At 47.1% G+C, this 23,605-nt stretch overlaps 1 protein-coding gene across 1 annotated transcript in view; it reads left to right on the forward strand.

Annotated features, from left to right (window-relative positions):
* Nucleotides 1–23,605, forward strand: part of TBL3 (transducin beta like 3) — a 412,146-nt gene that overhangs the window by 197,999 nt on the left and 190,542 nt on the right. Inside the window, exon 15 of the mRNA XM_069647302.1 lies at nt 19,050–19,280. Within this exon, the coding sequence (XP_069503403.1) occupies nt 19,050–19,280 (231 nt within the window). The remainder of the gene's footprint in view (nt 1–19,049; nt 19,281–23,605) is intronic.

Below are 23,605 nucleotides of genomic sequence, written 5' to 3' on the forward strand. Positions count from 1 at the left end.
GACGGCCCGGGCCCTTGGAGTTCTGCAACAACGACGGACGCCTTTTCGGAGCAGCGGAGGCAAGGGCGCCTCCAAAAGTTCCGGCGGCGGTTTCTCCACCTACCGTCAAGCGGCCCGCTTGTCGGCTCAGGAGGCCTACAGAGGACGAGGCAAGTCTGGCGGACCCCGCCGTCGTCGCCAAGGAGGTCAAGGCGGCAAAGCCTCGTCGAAGCAGGATTGAACCGGCCGTGGGGTCGGGCCCCCACCGAAGCACCCCGGTGGGAGGCCGGCTGGCGAGCTTCGTCAGCGTGTGGGAGTCCATCTCCACCGACCGTTGGGTGCTGGACGCCTTGGCCCGGGGCCACGCGCTCGAGTTTCAAAGAAGGTGTCCGCGCGTCCCCCCCGTGGCCAGGAAAGAACTTCACGTCCCTCAACTTCTCCTGGAGGTAAAGGCGATGCTCAGGAAGGGTGCCATCGAACTCGTCCCAAAGAGGCTTCGGGGCTCCGGAGTTTACTCGAGATACTTCCTCGTGAAGAAGAAGACGGGGGGATGGCGCCCCATCCTGGACCTGCGACTTCTGAACAAGTTCATCAAGGCGCAAAAGTTCCGGATGGTCACCCTCCAGCACGTCCTGGGTCAGCTGGAGGAAGGAGACTTCCTGTCGTCGTTGGATTTGGAGGATGCCTACTTCCATATTCCCATCCTAAAGGGGCACCGAAAATTCCTCAGGTTTGTGGTCCAAGGGCGTCACTACCAGTTCAAAGCCCTCCCCTTCGGACTACGGTCGGCACCCAGGGTATTCACCAAGTGCCTTGCACCGGTGGCGGCGCAGCTGCGCCACGAGGGGATCCACGTCTACCCCTACCTGGACGACTGGCTCATCCGAGCCAAGACGAGGGAGCTCGCCGCGGATCACACGGCAAGGACCGTCCAACTTCTCACGGACCTGGGATTCTCCGTGAACTACGCCAAGTCCCACCTGGTACCCGCGCAAAACGCACTGTTTCTGGGAGCGAAGCTCGACACAGTGTCCCTTCTGGCCTCCCCGTCGGAGGAAAGGACCAGGTCCATCCTGGGCAAGGTACAGCGGATGTTGGTTTCCGACGCGGCCAAGGTGAGGTCCATCAAGTCCCTCCTCGGAATGATGTCTTCTTGCATCTACCTCATTCCCATGTGCAGGCTCCGGATGCGCCCGTTGCAGGAGTTCCTGGACGCGCGCTGGATCCAAACGACCGGCGGCTTCGAGGAGAGGATCACACTCGACGAGAGTTTCCGCCGAGCGGTCCGGTGGTGGGGCATCCGCGCGCATCTGACGGCGGGCATGGACTTCCAGACCCCAGACCACCAGGAGACACTGACCACGGATGCCTCCCTGGAAGGGTGGGGAGCGCACACCGAAAATCTGCACGCGAGAGGCCTTTGGCTCCCGACGGAGAAGTCCCTCCATATCAACGTCCTGGAGCTCCTTGCCTTGTTCTGGGCCCTCAGGTCCTTCCTTCCGTCCCTCAAGGGCAAGGTGGTGAGGATCTTCACTGACAACACCACCACCATGTTTTACATCAGGAAACGGGGCAGAACCAGGTCCCCAGCACTGTCCAAGGAGGCGCAGGACCTGTGGCATTGGGCCGTCGCCCAAAGGATGTTTCTGGTGCCGTTTCATCTGGCAGGGATAAAAAACACCATCGCCGACTCACTCAGCAGGGAGCTGCGCTCGTGCCACGAGTGGGAACTACGGCAGGATCTAGTGGATCGCCTCTTCCGACGGTGGGCACACCCCAGATCGACCTGTTCGCGACGGCGACGAACTCCAAATGCCGGAGGTTCGCCAGCAGGTTTCCCCAGGCGAGGAGCATGGGCGATGCTTTCTCGTTCCCCTGGGAGGGCCTGTTCCTCTACGCGTTCCCTCCTTTGCCACTGCTAATCCGGCTCGTCAACCAGCTCAAGAGGTCACGGTGCAGGATGATCCTCATTCGCACCTGCGTGGCCGAGGCAGATATGGTTCCCGGACCTTCTGGACTTGTCAGCGTCCCCGCCAATCAAGCTGCCGGTGGACGCGGATCTACTCTCCAGGGAAGGAGGCGCCATCCTCCACCACGACCCGAAATCGCTGAACTTGCAGGCCTGGCTCCTGCAGCGCTAGAGTTTGGAGGATACGACATACCGGCCGACTGCAGAGAGGTTCTTGCAAAGGCCAGGGCGTCCTCGACTCTTAAATGCTACGGACACAAATGGAAGAGGTTCTCTGTCTGGTGCCACGCACAGAAGATTAACCCTCTACGGATTACGGCTCCCCAGGTACTGCCGTACCTGCTGACGCTGGCCAAAGCTGGACTGGCACACGCGTCCATCAAGATTCATCTTGCTGCGATCTCCCGATACACCAGAACCACGGGCCGGACGTCCTTGTGGTCTCATCGTCTGGTGAAAGAGTTCATGAAGGGGCTGTTCAGATCGTTCCCGCCGGTGAAGGCTCCGGCCCCGGCGTGGGAGCTCAACGTGGTGCTGACCAAGCTCATGGGACCTCCGTTCGAGCCTCTGCACTCGGCCCCGTTGAAGTTTCTGTCGTGGAAAACAGCGTTTCTTGTGGCCATCACCTCCGCACGACGGGTGGGAGAGATCCAGGCCCTTTCCTGCAAGGCCCCGTATTTGACTTTTCACGACATGAGGGTAGTGCTCAGGACGCACCCCTCCTTCATGCCCAAGGTACCGTCGGACTTCCATCTCAACGAACCCTTGGTGTTGCCCGTGTTCTTCCCGTCGCCTTCGTCGCCGGCTGAGAGGACTTTGCACTCGCTGGATGTGGCTAGAGCGCTGAAGTTCTACGTGGACCGCACGAAGTGTTTTCGGAAGACGTCACAACTCTTTGTGAACTTTGGACCTGTCAATCAGGGGAAGGCTCTCTCGAAGGCTTCCATTTCCAGATGGCTCTCCGGCTGTATCATGTACTGTCATCGGTTGGCAAACCGACCGCTGCCTGGCCGTCCGAGAGCCCATTCCACCAGAGCGATCGCAGCTACCACGGCGTTCCTTTCTGGTGTGCCCCTGCTGGACATATGCAGGGCTGCTACGTGGAGGTCGACGCACACCTTCACGAAATTCTACTGCGTCGATCGGGATTCCAGGGAGGAGTCCAGGGTCGGCCAAGCAGTGCTGCGCAACCTGTTCGCCTGAGGTGAGCCTGGTGAGGAGGTAAGATGCTTAATGTTGAGTTTGATGTAATGCTTAATGTTGAGCCTTTGCCACCTCCCGTGGTTGTGCATGTGTGCACTGCTATGTATTCTTTATTCATGAGCATGTGAATCCATGCCAGACCCCATGCTGGAGAAGGAACAAGTTACTTACCTGTAACTGTTGTTCTCCAGCATGGGTCTGGCATGGATTCACATGCGAACCCTCCCGCCTACCCCTCTGCGGCTCTTCACTTGGTCATACTGCCACTTCACGTGCTTCCAAATCTGAAGATGGCTGCCAGAGGCGGTGCTTAGGTAGAGGGCAGTCATTGGCTGTGGTCAGTATGACGCAGAGACCAGTGATTGGTTATTACTACGAAAGACAGATCAGAAAGGAAACTGATACTGGTTTTTTCTTTACCGAGGATTCCCAGCCTGACGACGGGGAATATTCATGAGCATGTGAATCCATGCCAGACCCATGCTGGAGAACAACAGTTACAGGTAAGTAACTTGTTCCATTTCCGTCATTGAATTTAGAAAGGCTCACCTGTATGCGAGTAAACTTGCTAGCATGCAAAACAGAAAACAGGTCGAAGGTCGTCAATGAGACCGACGAATCAGGGCGAAATTACCTCACTACAAGTGCCCGAAACGCCTCCCCTCAGCCGCTTACCAACTCCACTCTAGTGTCCTCTCCAGCGCCTTCCTCGGGCCTGGCCGGACCAGCTCCCTGGACACAATGCGCAGCTCAATCTCTCAGTACCGCAGGTCGCGAAACTCGGAGCTCAGATCTCGAGCTCGGCTCGGCAGCTTGTCCACACTCGCCGTCTCACAGGCGCTTAAGGAAAGCACCCTCGTGAGCGTCACAAGGAGCACGAGAGTCAAGCCGCACCTCCGGACAGAAACTCAGCAAGATGGGCCGCTTCCGACTCAATTCAGTGGATATCTTCAACAATTAAGTATTAGTTTGGAGTCAGTTACGTATTCAGGGACTTCACAGAAGGCTCCCTATATGCGTTTCAGCTTTAGACCTTGGCGATTGGTAAAGGCAAACTCCCAGTCACACAAATCACCCACTCATCCTCACAGGATTCACACGCGAATTAAGGTAAGTATTACCCAACCCAACACAGTACCTCAGCAGAAAAGACAAGCTTCTGGGTGGATGCCGTCAGGATGCAGCAATACAGTATCTGATCCTTGGGTTCTTGATGTGGAGACTGAAGAAATTGACACTGATGGAAGACTACGGGGGAGGCTTCCAACAAAGGATTCTTTGCAGCTTCTTGCGGCTTTGTGGATTTGGCACCCTTTTACATAAACCAGATGAAGAGTGACTATCGCTGGTCGGATTCTCTTCACTTTCTCGGTCCTGCACTCTGGTGGGGGGACTTCAGGGATTCAGATTGTGTCTCTGGAGAACCAGCGGGAGTCCACCAAAGTTTCAGACGGAATCGGACTTTGGAAAACCATGCATTGCACTCAGTCTCGAGGTCCCCTGATATTGGCGTTTGCAGCCAAAGAAGGTCACAGCACATCTACTGATGGCTTGTTTTTCAGCTCTTCTTGAAACTAGTGGATCCCACCGGACTCTGGATAGGGTTTGTTCCATTCAGGACCCCCAGGTCGCTTGGAAGGAAGGGTTACATTAGGCTCTGTTTACACAGCAGGCTCTTCGGTTTCTGGAAATCACTACAGACGTCGTTTCATAATCTTCCTCTACGGATTCAGCTCCAGTGGTTGACTTGTCAGCAGCTTCCAGGATTGGCCTATTTATCAGGAACCTGCAGTTTACAGAGAGGGGCAGTCTGGCTGTCCAGTCGGGACAACCAACCCCCCAGTGGGAACTGTTTCCTTGCAGACAAGGTGTAAGGTACTGGCAGGTGCCAGTGTATGGACCTAAGGAAAAGAGCTTTCTCGACGCCCCTGGGACTGTTCCTCCCTTTTGGCTTACACAGGGCTGCAGCCACTTTCCAACGACTTATTATTCAGGTGTTCTCTACCTGTGGCTGACGTGCCTCGGTCCGTTGTTCTGCTCCAGTAGGTTCGCCTTCGTCCCGGAATTCTGCGCCTACTCGTGCTCCACCTTCCTCAGAGTGTCTCTATATTCCGCCTTTTATCCGTGTGAGGGAGAGCTCATTGGTATCAGATGAATTAGCGGGACATGTCCAGTGCGATGTATAAGAGTTAGTATTGTTACACTGTCACCCTCTTCTTCGGCCCAGTGTTTGTATGGAAATGGGGGGAGGGAGCTGGAACATCAGGAAATCCTGTCAAATAGGATGGGTTAGTTTTAAGGGAAAGGTGGGAATACTGTGTCTCACCATAAGCTGTCTCACCCCCGCTCTCCGAAGACCCCTCACCCGGGTGATCCAACCGCACTGGTCCACCCCCAGGGTCTGGATCCAAAGGCGATGGCCGTGCCCTGGCCACCTGAGCGAGAGATCTTGGAGACTAGCAGGTGAGACAACCCTTGGTTTCTCACATTTCCAAACCTCCATTTATGAGCGACGGGGAATTTCCAAACGGAACAACTTCCTCTCTTGGACTGGTGGGCCCAACCATTCCCTAGAAGAACTGCATTTTGCGCCCTCCCTGGAAGACCTGCGACCTCTGGTCTGCAATTCTCCAATACCTGGGCTCCTAGTCTGCATCGCTGTGCATAGTCAGCTGATGCCCGGTTTTTCTTGAATTTATTTGGGCAACCTTTTTAGCCTGTAGTCACTTGAGCCAGTTCCCCAAAGTCCCCTCAGCCGACACGAGGAAGGAGAAAAATCACCCGCCGCGACAAATGTTCTCAACCGAGCCTGAAAAAGGCACCAGCAAGCCATAACCAAGAAGGTCCTTTGATGGGCGTCCACCTGTACAAGCGCTATCGCAAGATCCACCAATGACCCTTTCTTATGTCACCAAGACAGAGAAACTCGTCACGGGGATCTGCTGTCGCCTCACCGCCGGGACCGTCCTGCAGTAACTCATTCTTCATTTTTAGGTACTGTCCTGCTGCTGAGCTGTTTGCTTCCTCCTGAGATCCTGGGGGCTGTAGATTGCTTGAATCTTGCATGCCTCCAGATCCCCATAGGGTTACATTGGGGTGGATAATCCATTGTAACCCAAGTGGTAGAAACCACCTGCCTTAGGACACTGTTCCTCGAGGAAACCCTGCAAGAAATCTTAACTGTACTACCTGCAAACCAAGAGATTCTGCTGGATTCTACCCTCCTTTAACATTGTACCCCCTCTTCCGACTTACTGCTCAACTCCTAACCACTAGTGGCCTGGTGCCCCCTCTGAACATTGTGAGACACTCATGCGATAGGGTTGGACTCTCTAATATAGGCTGAACTAAAGTTATCAAAAGTTATAATAAGTTGGAAAGGTTTGCATGTATGTTTCAGATGGTTTGACTATGCGATTTGTAACTATAACAACTATTCTACTGTGACTACAACTTTAGTTGTATATCCAAATATAATTGTTCTTCTATTGTTGTACTGTGTATTAGTAGTTAACAGACTTCAATGTTACAACGGAGTATATTAAATAACTCATTGTTATGTAACTTACATGTGTATTAGTATTTCCTTGGACTAAGTCTAGGCTGCGAGTTCTTTGTACCTCACTTCACCCTCCTTCCTCCTTAGAGTAAGCCTGGCTGCTCGCCAATCTACCAAACATTTGTGTGGTTGAGGCCTAAACTAAGAAGTTAACCGTGTTCACCTAAAGTGGGCTTTTCCAAGTTCTGCCCCAGACAGCAACTTGTGTAAAACTCCCTAACAGCCCCATGCCCAAAGTTGGCTACTCCCCATTAGTGACTTTGAAAAAGCCTCCTTACAGATGTCAAGTTGCAATTTCTTCAGGTCAAGAGATTGTGTGGGGCTTGATATTTTGGTGACCAAATCTGTTTTGGTTGTTTCAGATTCAGGTGTCAAAGTGGTGGGTATTTACTAGCGAGGTGCAATACTGAGAATAAACTACTGGGACCTTTTAACTGGGAATGTACTGGCATTTTGGGAACTGGAAGCATACTGCAATCGTGCAGTTGTAAACTGGGTTTATGCTTGAAATGAGTATACAGAGCAAAGTAGAAAAATACTGGATTTGTAAAATGAGATCTACATTGACTTTGTTTTAGCCAGAATATATTGGGATAATCACAAACTGTACAAGCTAGCATTGGCAGGCTGGTTATGTACTGGGATTGTCGAGACTAGAGAAATCCTGGGAATGTACAGATATACGTTATACTGGAAATATAATATAGTGGAATTTTGCAAACTGAATTTAAAAATTGAGAATATACTGGGATCGTGCATACTTCAAATAAACTAGAATCGACTGCTGTTGTCAATCAAGTAATTTACTGTTATTATGCAAACTGGAAAAATACAGATTGCATAACTGTGAGCAGAGTTGTGCAGCCTGATGGCACACCGTTTCGCTTTTTTAGAAACTAGAAAACTAGAATAGACTGATTTGTAACATGGGAATATACTGGGATGAACAAACGGGGACTATGCTATGATATTTATGCAACCTGAAATGATCCAAGTGGGAGTATACATTGTGAGAAACCAGAGTTTGTCCTCTCTTCCTTTTCCCCAACCACCTCTGCTCAGGTGGCCATCACTTTTGGATCTCGACCCTGGGGGTGGATATGCGAGGAAGGATCACCTGGTTGGAGGATATTTGGGGAATGGAGAGAGGATGTCCTTAGCGAGACACAGTATCCCCCATTGCCGTTTCACAATGAAACTTCAGTCCCAGAAGCTTTTATATGGTACTGCCAACGTTTCCCCTTTGTATCCCACCGAAATACCATCATTATAGAGGGACAAAGAAGAGTTCAACTAGGAGAGCACCTCCTAATATGGGCAGGGTTAAATCCACATCAACTTCCTCTTGTTAATACAGAAAAATATCAGAACTATAACAAGACAGGGAAGAAACAACTGGGAATTATGCACCGTTCAGTCTTTTCCTCTTTCACATACACAAACTGTCCGACAATCATATTCCTTTAATACTGGGATGAGGAGGAGACAACTGGGAGTTATGCACACTTCCATTCATTCACAGCACTTTGGTACTGGGATGAGGAAGAACACTATGGATGAATAACCTTACTATGGCCAGGCATGTCCCACTAATGGATGATTCAACTATGGTCATGCAAAGCCGGCGAATAGAAAGAAGCCCCCCCAGAGGAGCGGCCATACACCAGTGAATGAAAGAAAGGGAACACTCATACCGCAGCTCTCCATGGGCTGTAATTGGGCAAATGGAAATGCTGATCGAACAGAAACTGATAGTAATTGAGTTTGAAGAGCGAATTGAAGAATTTGGAATACTGAACAAGCTGCAAAGTACTTTTGAAAGGCAACAAGTGTTATTGAATACCGAACTAAAGAAAAGTTATGAAAAGTATATGAAAATACTGCACAAAAGTTCAAAGAAAGTCATGTGCATTAATGAACGCAGTGAAAACAAGTAATAAGCATTGATGGACAATGAAAGTATGAACAAATTGAAAGCCAGTAATGAGCAAATATGACCTAAGTGGAAAGCAACTGATGAACACTAATGGACAATGTGAAAGTAAGGTGGTGGAAAGGAATAAACACCACAGAGTGAGTTGTGTTGAAATTCACATTTTGGCATAGCCAGAGACTGCCAAGAGAAAACTGAATTGAAGGTGGAGTGAGAACACTGGTTTACAAGATAGAAAACCTGTGTTCGCAAGAAAACCTGAAGAATTGGTTGATGTAGAAGTTGTATCGAGAAGAATCTGAAATAAGTGTGAGCCCAGCGATACCTAAGGTATGGAAAGCAGGTTGTGGCAAAGCCAAGAGACTGTTCGGACCAGAATTGAGTGTTGACTAATGATACAGGTACATAGAAAGAAAACATAAGTAGGTAACAAAATGCCAAAGGTTATCGGTTGCGTGACCTGTAACGGATGGACCGTGTGTTCAGACAACTGTGTCTAGTCCGAGCAACCCCTGCTTGGAAAGAACCAACGAAGTTAAGATAAAGAAGCAGTTGTGTAGAAAAAGTGCTGAAGTGATTGAAGAAAGAAACGATCTGTGTGAACTATTGAAAGCCTGAATTGAACTGGAATTATTATTGAAAGCCAAGAGATTTCAACTGAGTGTAGTTTTGAAGCTGGAAGAGCTTCCTTCTGGGGGAAGGGAACCCAGGGACTTTGTGACTGTGGTTAAAATTTGGGGATGACATCTTTTGGAACTGATTTGAACTTGGGGAAGAAGCTGAAAAGCAAGCCAGGAGCTAGAAGAAGCTCAGCGAGAATGTATGGGTTCATTATGGAGCATCCTTGTGGTACAATCCAGGACTACAAATTGATAATAAGACTTTTTGCTGGCAGAGTTGGTTGAAGAAAGGAGTTTTAAGAGTGTGTGATGTTTGGAATGACGGGCAGATGATTCCTTTTGACTCTCTTAGAATCAACTTTGGTTTAGGAAAGGGGGAACTAGGGAGGTATACAGAGTTGGAGTCTCTTCTTACGCAGAGATGGGGGATGCTGATCGGGCAAATGAGGGATAAACCAATGGTCTGTAATATATTTAACTCACCACATCGTATGGTTTCAACAGTCCTGAAAATGATGCCTATGGAGGTCTCATGTACTGCCTCCTGGGAAATATTACGGCAAGTTTGGATGAAAGAGCTGGGTGAGGACATGACCATAAAGGAATGGGATATTTTATTAAGGGTGGGTATGGGTTGAATCTGCGATTCATTCGTCGGAGGATTTTGTGTTGTCTGTATTGGACCCCAGTGCGGATGCTTGATTTTAGGAATGACAAATAAGGAATCTTGCTGGGGATGTGGCCAGCGTGGTGGTATCTTAGTATACATGTTCTAGGAATGCCCGAGGGTGGTTGATTTTTGGGGTGGGAAGATGTGGACAGGCTGGATACAACTTTGGGGGGCAGTGTTTCCTAGATCACATACCCAGTAATCCTGCTCTCGGATACTGGAAGATGTAATGTGGCTCAAGCATATGGTAGCTGGATAAATGGGCGCTGGTGATGGCAACTAAGCAAATTTTGTGGGTTCAGAAAAAAGCCAAAGGTGGAGGGATGGTTGTCTGACTTGCAGATTCTGTACAGGTATGAGAAACTCATGCTACAAAAGCAGGAAAGAGGATGAATATTTGGAGATGTGGGAGGCATTTAATGAATTGTATAGTATAGGATAATCTAGCATTGCAACAGTTAGAAGAGTTGGGCGAACGTGTGATTTGTGAAGATGTGAGTGGAATAATAGTGTGTGAGTTGAGTTGTGCTGTATTTTCTAAACATGTCTGTCTGTCTTTGTTTTGTGTTTCTCTTTCATATCTAGTAATATGGCATAGGGTTAGTTATAGTTGATGGTTCTATGATATGACTTCACAGAAAAGAATGGAACTACTCTACGTCTTTCCTCATTGGAAAGGAATCATCTGATTTGTTTAGATGTAACCCACTGACATTATTTTGATGTTTGTGTTGTATTTAATATCTTAAAATGATAACTAAAGAGTAAAAAAAAAACTTCTTTTGAAACGCTGTTCCTTCTGTTGCTGTCATCCCGACACATTGTATATATTTAGTTGTCAGGGTAAGTACAGGTTTTGGACACAGACAGACTTTTAAATTGAACCTACGGACATAGACTATCCTCAGTTTCTTTAGCTAGGGAAATCCTACCTTGGTGTATAGGAAAAGGTAGGCCTTACTCCATCCTGACATTTAGAAAGAATAAACCATTTTGTAGAAAAGTGAATCTTTTGTCTGTGTCTTACTTTTGCGATGCCTTTACAACATACATTTGATTAGTTGGAACCTCACTGTATTACAATTGGTCAATAATTGTTGGTGCTACTAGCCATGCTTGCCCCCAGGAATCCAGGGAGTAATATCCAATCAATTGGGATAAGCACCAATTATGTCCTTTGTACGATTACAATCAACTGAGTTTGGATTAATCCCATAATATTGAGCATTTAATAAACAACATTTTGATGTATGTTAGGGAGAATTTCCATCTTGTGTGTAATTCACCCCACTTAGTGAGTGCACTTTTTGTTGGACTATTGGATTGTTGTACGTCTCTCCTGAATGAGTGGCAACCATTTTCCCCACCTCACTCATTCTGTTCTGTGACTCTGAGAACCCTTTTTGGTTTCTCTTGATGAGTCTGCTTTCCTCCATCTTTTTATGACTGTTAGGTAGAATTCTCAGAAATGTGCTTAGTTCCGCTCCACCTTAGAGACCCCCATCCCCTTTGCTGGACTTTAGGACTTTTAATTCTTAACCTGGAGAGAGTGAGACCTTTTTTCCCCCTCTCTCATGTATTTTCTCTGATTTGCACTCTATTTATTTTGGTCTTGGAGTCTGACAAACTCCATAGGCATCATCTTTTTACATTGTGACACACAGCACCTTCAGTGCAGTGGCACAGGGAAGTCTTTCAGATTTCCCCAATGTTTAAATACCTCCACTGCTCTTGAAAACAGTAGTTTATCCAAGAGAAGTGAAATTGACTTAACTAACATTTGTAATTTTCTAGACCCAGCACACACTATTTTACTATAGGGCGCTGGAGGGGTTACTTAGTATTGTCTAGTTTCTCATGTAACATTTTTATGTTACCCTTTCTACAGTTAATGGGTGGTGGCAGTGGTTTACTTTTAACTCTGTTGTGTGTTTTACTGCAGGCTGCGTTCGCAGCTGCAGTACAGCACCCATGGATGCCCATTTCATCAAAATGGCCACGGTCTTCTTTTTTCACCATTTCTTGTTGGAAAGGTCCTTCTTGACATTTACTCTCCGCCCCAAACCAGGTTTGGTCCCTTTGTTCATTTTGTCATTGGCGGGATTCTCGAGTGAAGCCCGCCTCTGGCTCCAGGATGTCTTGCAGGGGAAGGAAGTGAGGGAGGTGCCCGAAAATCCATGTGCTTAATCCCCTTGCTTACTGGAATGCACCCAAAGGTGATTGGCCGGATGGCTGTCCGGCAAGGACAGCCACCCTGCTGTGTGATTGACAACTAGGCTGGAATGAATGGGAGAAACATGCATAAAAGGCAAGGATTTTTGCTTGGAAGGCAGAGTCGACCACTGGATGAAGGAATCCGAAGAAGAAATTGGAAGAGATTCCTGCTGCAACTACTGGACCGTTGGTTTGCCCGGTGAAGCCCTGCTGCTGTGCTGATCCCCGAATTCACCTAGACTAGAGAAGCCCTGCAAAGGACGACTTCTCCCCTTGGGTTGGTGGGACCAATCGACCCCAAGACAAGCTCATCTGGAAATCCTCTCGGAGCTGGCTGTACTTCCATTGCTACTGCAGGAACCGATAGCCAGGTAGTGGAACACCAGAATCTTGTGAGTGTCTTTAAGTTGGACCAGAGCTCCAGGAAGATCCTCTGGACTCACATGAAGCAGGACTGACCAAGCCTGAGCCACCTCAACAGAGTGCTGAACCCCAGATGCGAGGAAAGTCCATAGCGGTATCCGAGAACTGTGGTGGTGCTATTTGCGAGAGGCGCGAGAAGCTGAAACCGTGAAGTGCTGCTGATCTGAAATTTGCCTATTGCTGCTGCTGACCTTCCATTCGTAGTGCAGGAGTCCCCAGACATCCTCCCTCTTGTCCCCATGACTGAGGCCCAGGAACAACAGGATGTGCAGACCTACACAGGAACAGAAGTCTGCTGGAACCAATTTCTTCAAACCAAAGGTACTGTAAAACTAAGGGGACTTACCTCTTGTTGTGTAGCCTTGCTAGGTTGCTTTTGCAGAGTTGCTTGCAGCTTTGCCCCTCACAAGCCTCCCAGCTTGTGGCCCTACATTGATTTCATTTTCTACAAAGACGTCTTAAACATTGTGCCATACTTGTTTACCTACCTGCAAGAAGTGCTCACCTAGAATTTTGCTTAATTAACATTGGCTGTCCTGGCTCCCTGAATGACTCTTCTTACCTCTGACTTTGTGCTTTACCTTTCCCCTAGGAAAGAGTTAATTTACTTTGCATCCTACTGAAGAATATTTGGTAACCATTGTTTTATCCCCATACAACTTTTCTTTGACACCAAACTCAGTATTGCTCTAAATGTACCAGTGATCTATCAATGACCACAGTGTCCTAGTTATTTAAGGCACCTGAGGGTGTAGGTATTATCTGTGTGCCATCCCCAGTGGGTATCTACTGATTAACTGAAACTGAGAGTGTGTGTTTTGAAGTATATTTTTGTTACGTATATTTGCTCCCTTCTAAAGAAGCCTTATTCAACTGACTGTTAAATTAATAAATAATGTTTTAATCTTGAAACCGTGTGTAAGAGTTTATTTGGATAATTGGCACTGTGAATCTCTTGATAACTCTATAGCGCACATTGACAACTCTTGGGATAAGCCTGGCTGCTCAGCCACACTACCAACCTGTGTAGTACTGACTTATACCAAAGGTTGGGTTACCTATTGCCAGGAGGACAAGGCTGGTGCAGTCTCCCACAGGGTACTGCATACAATCTTGCCTAACACTCCCCAACAAGGTAGACCAGACTTCATATTGGCTCTTCTTCCGGCATCTATCTATTAAACTGCTAAGAGGTGGAGAAGGCAAACTTTGATTCACTAGTAAGAGATGCCACACGGGCAGAAGGCCCACAGGTGGTGTGACTAAAGTGAACTGGGTGACCGACCCAGCCCTTTAAGACAAGGTAGCAGTACTTCGATATGGATGGTGATGCAGAATATACTCCAACATCAATAATAAAAACGTCCTCAGGAAGTTGGCAAAGTTCAACTGTTTTAATGTCAATTATCTAAAACAGGGAGCACAACGGACGTCATTCGACGTCACACAGGCAATCTCAAACATAATATGAAAAAACAGCATTCTTATACGAAAGATTTGTCATCAATGACAACCTACGTGGCAAACTACTAAAACCTTTTTGGGAGAGTGATGGGCTTCAAAGGAACATATAGGTATACGTTCCATACTGTTCGGGAAAGGTGATTGGGTATCTAACATCAAGTGGGCAACTAAGCCCATCCCAAATACAGGTTATCATGAACGTCATCAAATACACAACGTCCCATTGCTTATACAAACAATAGGGCTCTCTATTACGTGTCCCTCTATAATTGGTTGGCACTCTTGTACCCCTCTGTAATATTCCACACACGTAAGCAGCACACAGGCTGGCACCCAGGTGCTTGGTAGGCTGGTCATAACCATAGCTTCCCACCATTTAGCCCATTATCCATCATCACCTTGCAGTCTGAAGTCAATTAAGGCTTTGAAGATTGGCCTTGAGTTTGTTCTCACTGTCCAGGAATATGAGGGAGTGCAGGCATCCCTTGCCTCCCAGTTTTGATTCAGCTCAGCCCCGTGTCTGTTTTCATGCATCCATGGGACTGCAGACCATGATTTTGAGCATTTTGCTGTATTAAACTCTATTAAATGAAAGCCCTCTGACGTCTTAAGTGTTTTCTCCCCCTTAACCTCAACGAGAGTTTTCACACATTCATTGTAGCTTCTGTAAGAATATTCTGACTCGCAGTGGCCTTGACTGCTTAGTGTTAGGCCAACCAAGGCATTCCTTGATTCACCTCCATGGTTAAGCTTTCAATTTCTAACTGCGATACACTGGACAATCCTTTCTGTTCACGGTGTCCAACTCTGCTAAAATGCATCCTGGAATATCTGTAGTCGATTCATTCCTATATGTATACGTTCGCGCATTGCCTCAATCTATTCACTATATAGCCAATCTTAAAGAATACTTGTCTACTTGTGTTGCTTCGACTGTACAATTGTAAAATGACTTATCTTCATCAGTTTCTGTAGCATGAACATCTTCACCTTCATGCCCAAAATGCTGTTAATCTTTAACACCTCGTCCTTTAATTCTATAGAATGCTTATCTTTTAATTCCTTAAGTGTGTGTCGGCTCTGTATGATGTGACCAATCTGCACTTTTGCCCGTCTTTCCCATTTCCTCTGGGATTTCATTCCAATGACCATCATATTGTTGTGTATGCATGTATGGCTTTCTCAGTGGGAACCTTGCTACCATGATCCTTTTCGATATCAGTATTCTCACTGGTACTGCCCGTGTCTCTCACTCTGGCTCCCAACATGTAGGCAACATGAGGGAGGAGCTTTAGATGGTGGTACTTGGCTCCACCTCTACAAAAGAAAAAACGTTAAAGCTAATCTCTTCCTTTCATGCAATATAGAGCTGTCTTTTGGAACCATTTTTGTGCTTATAGGAATATTTTGTGTCAATTCAACATACACCTGATTAATTGTATAAGTGCTATTGAAATGTAATTGTTAGGTAGATTTTCGTCCGTGAGTGAAATTCACCCCACTTTGTGAGACCCCAGCATTTTTGCTGGACTATTGTATTTTTGGACTGATTCTCCTGAGTGAGTGGGAACCTTTTTGCACACTCATTCTTTTACGCTAACCTTGGGAACCCTTTTTATCTCTCTTTGATACTTTTTAATGGAGTTATGCTTTCCTCCCTGTTTTCTGGCATCTACAACATGTTATTGCAGAACACAGCACTTTCTGTGCAATGTTGCTGGGTAGCTCCTGGAGCTTCCCTTTTGATTTTACCTGTGTTAACACACATTTCCAGGGAAGGGATGGACACCCTTGTGTCCCTCCTGTATTCCATTTCTTGAGATACGCTCACCCCACCTTATGCGAAGTGCTGAGTGGTAACATTGTCTCACTTTTCTCACTGTTTCAGTTATTGTTACAAGCTCATCAGACAGGCTGGTGGCAGTCTACCTTTTTGCATGACTTATTGTGGACTTTTGTCGCTGGATTCCATTGAAGCTGTGACGGGGGACACTAGTGTCACCATTGCTGAAAATGGTGGCTGTACTTTTTTAAGCCCTGTTCATGATGACTTGTTCTTACTTGAGCCTACTTCTGCCCATCTGGCTGGGGGGGGGGGTGTCTTAATGGGTATTTTGTCTTTGGCAGGCTTCCCTTGGAAAGCCTGCCAAAGCTCTTTGAGTGCCTGAAAGGACAGGAAGTGGGGAGGTGACGAAACTCACCATGTCTTTATCCTGCAGTGTGCTTGCCTGGAACCAATTTATGCTGGCTGTCCCCATTGGATAGCCACCCCACAAGTTTGAATGAATGCATACCTGCTGATTGGTGGGCTCAGCCAGTTTTCCTGCACAATAGACGAGGGTCCTTTAGCAGGAACTCCTGAGATGACCGCTGGAACCGAAGATCCGAAGAAGGATGCCCGCAGCCACTTTCAGTGGCTGCCAAAGCTGTCTGAGTAACCGCTGCAGTCTCAATATCAACCACTCTGTGACAGGGAAGCCCTGAAGCGTACAACTTCCTCCCTGGGACTGGTTGGCCTAACCATACCCAAGAAGAACTGCATTTTGCCCCCTCCCTGGAAGAGCTGCAACCTCCACGACCCGCAATTCACCAATACATGGGGTTCTGTTCCATTTTGCAGTGCAGTGTAAACCAAAGCATGGTTTTGTCTGCAGTTTTACAGGCATCCAACTAGAACTATTGCCGAGACGACCGAGAACCGGATTAAAGTCTCCCGCACGAAAACCGTTGTTCAGGAGTGCCTTGAAAGAGGCGCTAATGAACCATTACTGTGAAGAGCTTCTGCTGGACGTCCATCTACACAAGTGCAACCATCAGATCCATTGCAAGTTTTCTTCAGTTGCCACAACCAAGAAGCCTGAACTGGGGTCTGCTGTTGCCTCTCCTTGGGGACTGTCCTGCTGCACAAGCTTCTTCACTGATAAGGTACTGTTCAGCCCCTAATACTGAACTGGAGCCTGCTTTGTTGTTCCTGTGCTTCGGAAGGTTGCTGTTAAACTGTAACTTGCATTCCCTCCCAGGTCTATATTGAGATTCATTTAGGTGGACAACCCTTTGTTCTCTGTACCAAAGGAATCTTCTGCTACTTGCCTGTAAACTTCAACTCTTCAGAGACTCCGCCTTATTTGCTGCTTGACCGCTTTCCTTCTTTTGCCCTTGGTCATTGGACCCCCAGTGCCTCCCCTTGACTCTGTGAGACTCACCTATAATAGGGGCTGGACTTCCTTAGGTTTGGTTAAGCAGGGGTTAACTAAAGTATACAAGTTGGTCTACAGTTTACATACCTGTCTGAGACGTTTAGAACACGTTTAAAGTAACTCAGAAGTGATAGAAGGTATATTTTATCCTTTGGATATTATATATATATTGTTTAATGCTACTGTGTGATTGTACTTACCTTACTTAAAAGTTACAAGCTTTGCTGTACATAAAATAAGTACTTCTTTTTTTATTACTTGTGTAATTGTCTCCTTGAACTAGAAGTGTATGCTCTGAGTACTGCGTGCCTCACTACAGCCCTCATCCCTCCTAGATCAGCCTGGCTGCTCACCCATAGCTACTACACCTTTAGGTAGTGGCTAAACCGAAGGGGTGCCCACTGTTCATCCAAGGTAATCCTTCTAAAGTATTATCACGGATGGGACTTTTGTTAAAACGCCAAACATTCATATTCAATTTTGTTACGGCAGACCACTTGATAAAGGGATGAGATGGCCCCCGAAATATGTTGTGGATGCACAATTTAAAGTTCAAAATGTTTATTAACTATTAAAGATGATGCGAGTAATCCTCCGAGAGATTCCTCCGTCACAGCATTTTAGTCATGTGATTGGGGTGTCCTTTCATTGGGAGGTTCCGAAGAAGGAGCCCTTGTACTTTTAAAAGATTTTAGAAGATGGAAGGCAGTGGCTGCGTTTGCTCCCAGATTCTGCTCTCTGCTCCCATCAGGTTAAACCTATTTTGATGGTGTTACGAATTCTGCTCCCATAAAAAAATGGAGACAAATTTCTTAAGACCCTGGGATGCTCAATGTAGTACACCAATGGCTTTAAGGTGCTGGTTTCTTTTCATATCCCTGTCGACTTCTCTCCCATTTTCACTGCTGAGTTTATCATTGAGATTTCAAGCCTCTGATGTTGGACCCTATAGAACACATTCTATCTGTGAGATGTAGACGGGTGTTTACTCCAGGGTTTTAGCATTTAAAGAGGCATTATGCAGGATGAACAGACTCTTCTGTATTTATTTGCGTCAACGTATATTCTGGCTTGGAAAATTTCAAACGGTTCATGAACCCAGTTTTTCGGCTTTGCGTGTAATGGATCTATTTTATTTTAGCCTCTTTGTCTGTGGTTTGATCATGGCAAAGTCCCAGTACCAATTTTGAGTTTTCGCATTTACACCCACGGTCTGGGTACATTAGCCTTGCATATGAGAAAGAGAGCCTGGTCCCACTTGAAGGAAGTCTGTTACTTGGCTAATGTAGCATTCACCTCTTGAAGATGGTCTTTAATTCTACAGACTTCGACTCTATTGCTTGTGTGTATTGTGTTCCATTCACAGTTAGTCCCTTTTTGGTCCGCAGCTAGTACGTAAAGTTCTGCATTCTTTAGTCATATTTTTCAGCCTGCATTTAATTATAGTGTTTTACGTAAGGATTGTGCATATTGATACTTAACTCGAGTGAGCTTTGTCCTGACTTGGAGCGGAGACACATGAGCAGGTCATGATGAGTGTGACTTAGAAGGGGCTGGTTGCAAAAGTAATCTATCACAGGTTTGTGATTCCTGCTAAGGCTCATAGGAAGCAATCCCTTCTCACAAGGGAAGGAATGTCCTCCTTTTTTTGTTGTATGCGTAGGCAGTCTGTTTCTACAGCCTTTATTTGCCTTACTTTTCTTGTAGTTATCGTGTCATATTTCCATATCTTGTAACTGTGTACTAATTGCTTGTGAACAATTTGCTAGGTAATTAGCCTTTTCTAAGATTGTCACATGTCTCTCTTATTCTTCATAGGACATAAACAGCATTGCAGTTTCACCAAATGACAAACTCATTGCCACTGGTTCGCAAGACAAGAGTGCCAAGCTGTGGGCCTCATTGGACTGCTCACTGCAGGGCTCCTTCCGGGGCCACAAACGAGGTATCTGGTGCGTGCAGTTCTCTCCCGTAGACCAGGTGGTAGCAACGTCATCTGCCGATGGGACGCTGAAGCTTTGGGGCCTGCACGACTATAGCTGCCTGAAGGTGGGTCACTGTGCTTTTAGAGTTTCTATATTTGTCAATGAATCTTTAACTGCCAATGTCACTTTTTCATGTGCATGTGATCTAATCTATGGAAACGACAATCTGGTAGCTATTTGACCAGGTGTCCTTCAGATTGGACCACACAGCTTGTATATTTTAGCAAACCCTTAATGCTGTTTCAAACAGAAGACTTGTGAACAGGGTGGTTAGGATTGGACATAGTGGCAAGCAGCAGCATGTGCTAATGGATGGTATTCACTCTCCGGAAAAGATGGCGCCCAGTGGGTTGGCTTGGATATTTGGCCAAAGGTTTGCATTCTTGAGTGTGTTCATCATGTATATTGCAAATGGTCCAAAAGCAATGGTATTTGTATTTGCAGCTGAAGATGTGATTGACACTCTGTAAGAAGTGTGAAGCACAGTGTTCAATGCAAGTTCATTGTAGCCTAGTGACCCAGTGATAAGATAGATTTCTAAAATCTGGCCTGGTGTACAGATTTCAGGAGGCCACTGTGACGAATCCCTCAATGTTGTCACTTCTCCCCTAGCGGGAGCCTCTTGCCATGACGCCAGGGAGGTTAGCGCCCTAGCTGATAGTCCCACTGGGGGAGGGGGTGGATCTCATAGGGAGGTAAGCCCCCTATTGGATTAGTGATGACCTGTGGAGAACATGGTATCCCCACAGCCCACCCTACCCTAGCCCACCTTCCTCACCAACCCATACCAGTTCCATTCCCACTGTTCCCATGTGTTTCTCTTATACTTCAAGTATGCGAAGTACTGGGAAGAGGAAGAGCAAGGACTATCCGCATAGTTTCCCTTCCTACTACCAAGATGAGGGTGAACTCGGTTAGTTCTTGGACACTGATTAATTTAGTTACTGGGACGAGGAGGAGGCGATGAGTATTTAGGAATACCACGCAGAAACAAAATGAGCAGTCTAGTCAATATGGACTTGATCAGTGTATAAAAACTGAGGAAGGACTCGGACTAATGTTGAGCCCTTCCTGGTGGAACCAGGAGTCCAGAGAAGGCAATGGTGTAGAAGCTGGGAACCAGGAGGGAAACTAGTCACAAGTCTGGGACCCCAACCTTAAGAATATAAGAAGTTGTGAAAGTATCCAAGCCAATCATCATGTTCTCAGTCTCTGGCAGACTAGTAAACCAGGTGGACTGAACAGTAAGGGAAGAAAGTGAGAGTCTGGCACCCACACCCACAAAGGCAATCAAAGCCTCTTGACTAATAATCATAGTCATGGTACTTGGCAGGGGAGTTACCAGGTGGACTGTATCTGCGAGTCTTGGACCTGCACCCACAAGAGCATTTTTGTTGATCCTAATAACAATAGTACCTGGCAGGAGAGTATACCACGTGGATTGTGCATGCGTGTCTGGGACCTGCACCCATTGAAGTATTCTCATCAATCTTTATAGTCACAGTGCCTGACAGCGAAGGGAGCTAGGTTGACTGTGAGACTAAGTGCAAGGGAAAGGAATCACTACCCTCAACAGAGTCTGGGAACATTGTAATGGTAATACCTGGCCAAGTGGAAAGCCAGTATGGTGGTGAAAAAATTTCTGAAACCAGGGAAGGGAGTCTTACCCCTGGTGTGTTATGAACATTCTACAAAGCACCAGGGGAAGAAGTCATTATCTTGGCATCCTAAGAAACCTGGAAAGACCTGGGGAAAGATACAGATTCCCCCAGGAGTTTTTGAACATTGCGAAGATAAAAGACTTTGTTTTCTTTGTACCCTGCCGATAAGTCAGTCCAAGGAGCCTTTTGAGACTTTATTTTGATGGTCTGACCTTGAAGAACATTTCATTTTTCCTATAACCGAAGGTGGGGAATTGGTCCAGGGAGAGAGGACCATCCTTCTGAACTGAGAAGATAATCCTTTTTTCTTTACTTGCTTTAGAATGTAATTGAAGGAAGTGGGTTTCTCACACGATCATGGACCATTTACTTTTGACAAGACCTCCTGACGGAATTCTTAGTTTATTTGGGGGAGGGAAGCCCCTTAGAAATAGGGACCATTAGTCTTTTCCTTTTCCTTTGGTCATTAATGAACATCTGTAACCAAAAACATACCACCTGTGTGTCAGTCTCCTACTTGCACCACCCTAGTCATAGTGAACAAGGGCTCTGAGAGGTTAGCCAAATCAAATCAAGGTAAGCGTGGAGACTGGTCAAGTCTTGGTCTCAGGAGTGAGTTAATGAGTGTGGTCAAGGGTCCGCAATGAGTCCAAACAGTGAAGCACACAATCATTCTGCCTAGACAGGTAAGTGCAAAAATACTCTTATTTATTATAGGCCCAAAGCAGACTGGAAAAATGAAACCAGTAGGTAATATCACACAACACTCAGCTATCAAACATATATCAAACGTATATACAATATGATATGTTATGTTATTTTGCACTTATATAGCGCCTTATATAACATTGGTATGGTCTGAAGGCGCTGGTAGGTTGAACGCCCTTGGGAACCGAAGTTCAGATCAGTAGAGAGAGTCAAAGGTGCATGTGTGCAGCTCGTGCAGTATTCGTGTAATAGCTGCTTCTTAGCGGTAGGTGCGTTTGTTGAGCGATCAGGAGAATGTGTTCGTTCTGGCAGGTTTTATCCAGAACGGCTGCGACTGCGTAAGGCCTGAGGAGAACGCCTGGCTGGGGGGTGTGAAACCAGCAATGTTTACTTAGAATAATGTGGAGTAAGCGGCGGATGTTGGTATGAGAACAGTTATACCGAATGGTGTCATAGTATCTCTGTGTTCTAGTTGAGTGGTGATGTGAAGGAGAGAGTAATCGTGCTGGTGTGATATGATGGGTTATATGCTTTTTCAAACGTTCTCTGCATTCTAGACCATACTATATACGTCACGCAATTCTATGGGCTCCAGTCCATACCGTGCACTCCTATGCGCTCCAGTCCGTACCGTGCACTCCTATCCACTCCATGCACCCCAGTCTGGTCCAATACACTCCGGTCTGCCCCGCACATGCACTCTAGTCTGCCCCGCGCATGCGCTCTAGTCTGCCCCATGCATGTCCTCTTGTCTGCCCCATGCATGTCCTCTTGTCTGCCCCATGCATGTCCTCTTGTCTGCCCCATGCATGTCCTCTTGTCTGCCCCACGCATGCACTCCTGTCTGCTTCATGCTCAACGCATTCAGTAGCTCTACGTACTCATCCATTCTATGCACTCATCAGTACTAGATGCATCTGTGCTCGTTCGTTCTACGTACTCGTCCGCTCTACGCAGTTCACTCTGGGCACTTGATCGCTCTAGGCACTCGTTCGCTCCAGGTACTCATCCGCTTTATGCCCTCACACGTACTATGCGTTCACCCCCTCTACACACTCACCCCCTCTACGCACTCATCCCCTTCTGTGCACTCATCCCATCTGTGCATTCATCCGCTCCACGCATTCATCCCCTCTCCGCACTCATCCGTTTTAAGCACTGGTGCTTTTCACGCATCCAACAGTAATATCCTGTTCTATATATTCATCTCTATACTCATCTGTTCTATACCTTCATCTGTTCTGCATATTCATCCTCTTCATATACTCATCCGCTCCCTACACCCATCCGCTCCCTACACCCATCCGCTCCCTACACCCATCCGCTCCCTACACCCATCCGCTCCCCACACTCATGTGCTCTATACATTCGCCAGGTCTGTACATTCATCTGCTCTGGCGATCTACACACTCCCCGCACTTCCGTATTCATCCGCTATCCACACTCATGGGCTCTACATACTCATCCGCTCCACATACTTATCTGTTCTACACACTCATCCGGTTTACGCTCATCCGTTCTGCACATTCATCTGGTTTGCGCATTCCTGCATTCTACTCGCTTCTGTGAAATGTATGCACTCACCCGCTCTCCGCACTCATCACCTCTCCGCACTCATCACCTCTCCGCACTCATCACCTCTCCGCACTCATCACCTCTCCGCACTCATCACCTCTCCGCACTCATCACCTCTCCGCGCCCATCCGCTCTATACGCCCACCCATCCGCTCCATCCACCCGCTCCATAGACCCTTCCCCCTATACATTCGCCAGGTCTGTACATTCATCTGCTCCGGCTATCTACACACTCTCCGCACTTCCGTATTCATCCGCAATCCACACTCGTGCGCTCTACATACTCATCCGCTCCACATACTCATCTGTTCTACACACTCATCCGGTTTACGCTCATCCGTTCTGCAGATTCATCAGGTTTATGCATTCCTGCGTTCTACTTGCTTCTCTGTTTACGCACTCAACCGCGCTACACGCTCATCCGCTCCACACACTCATCTGCTAA

The sequence above is a fragment of the Ambystoma mexicanum genome, chromosome 2q (assembly GCF_040938575.1).
Source record: "Ambystoma mexicanum isolate Mex_15411 chromosome 2q, UKY_AmexF1_1, whole genome shotgun sequence".
NCBI classification, from domain to species: Eukaryota; Metazoa; Chordata; class Amphibia; order Caudata; family Ambystomatidae; genus Ambystoma; species Ambystoma mexicanum.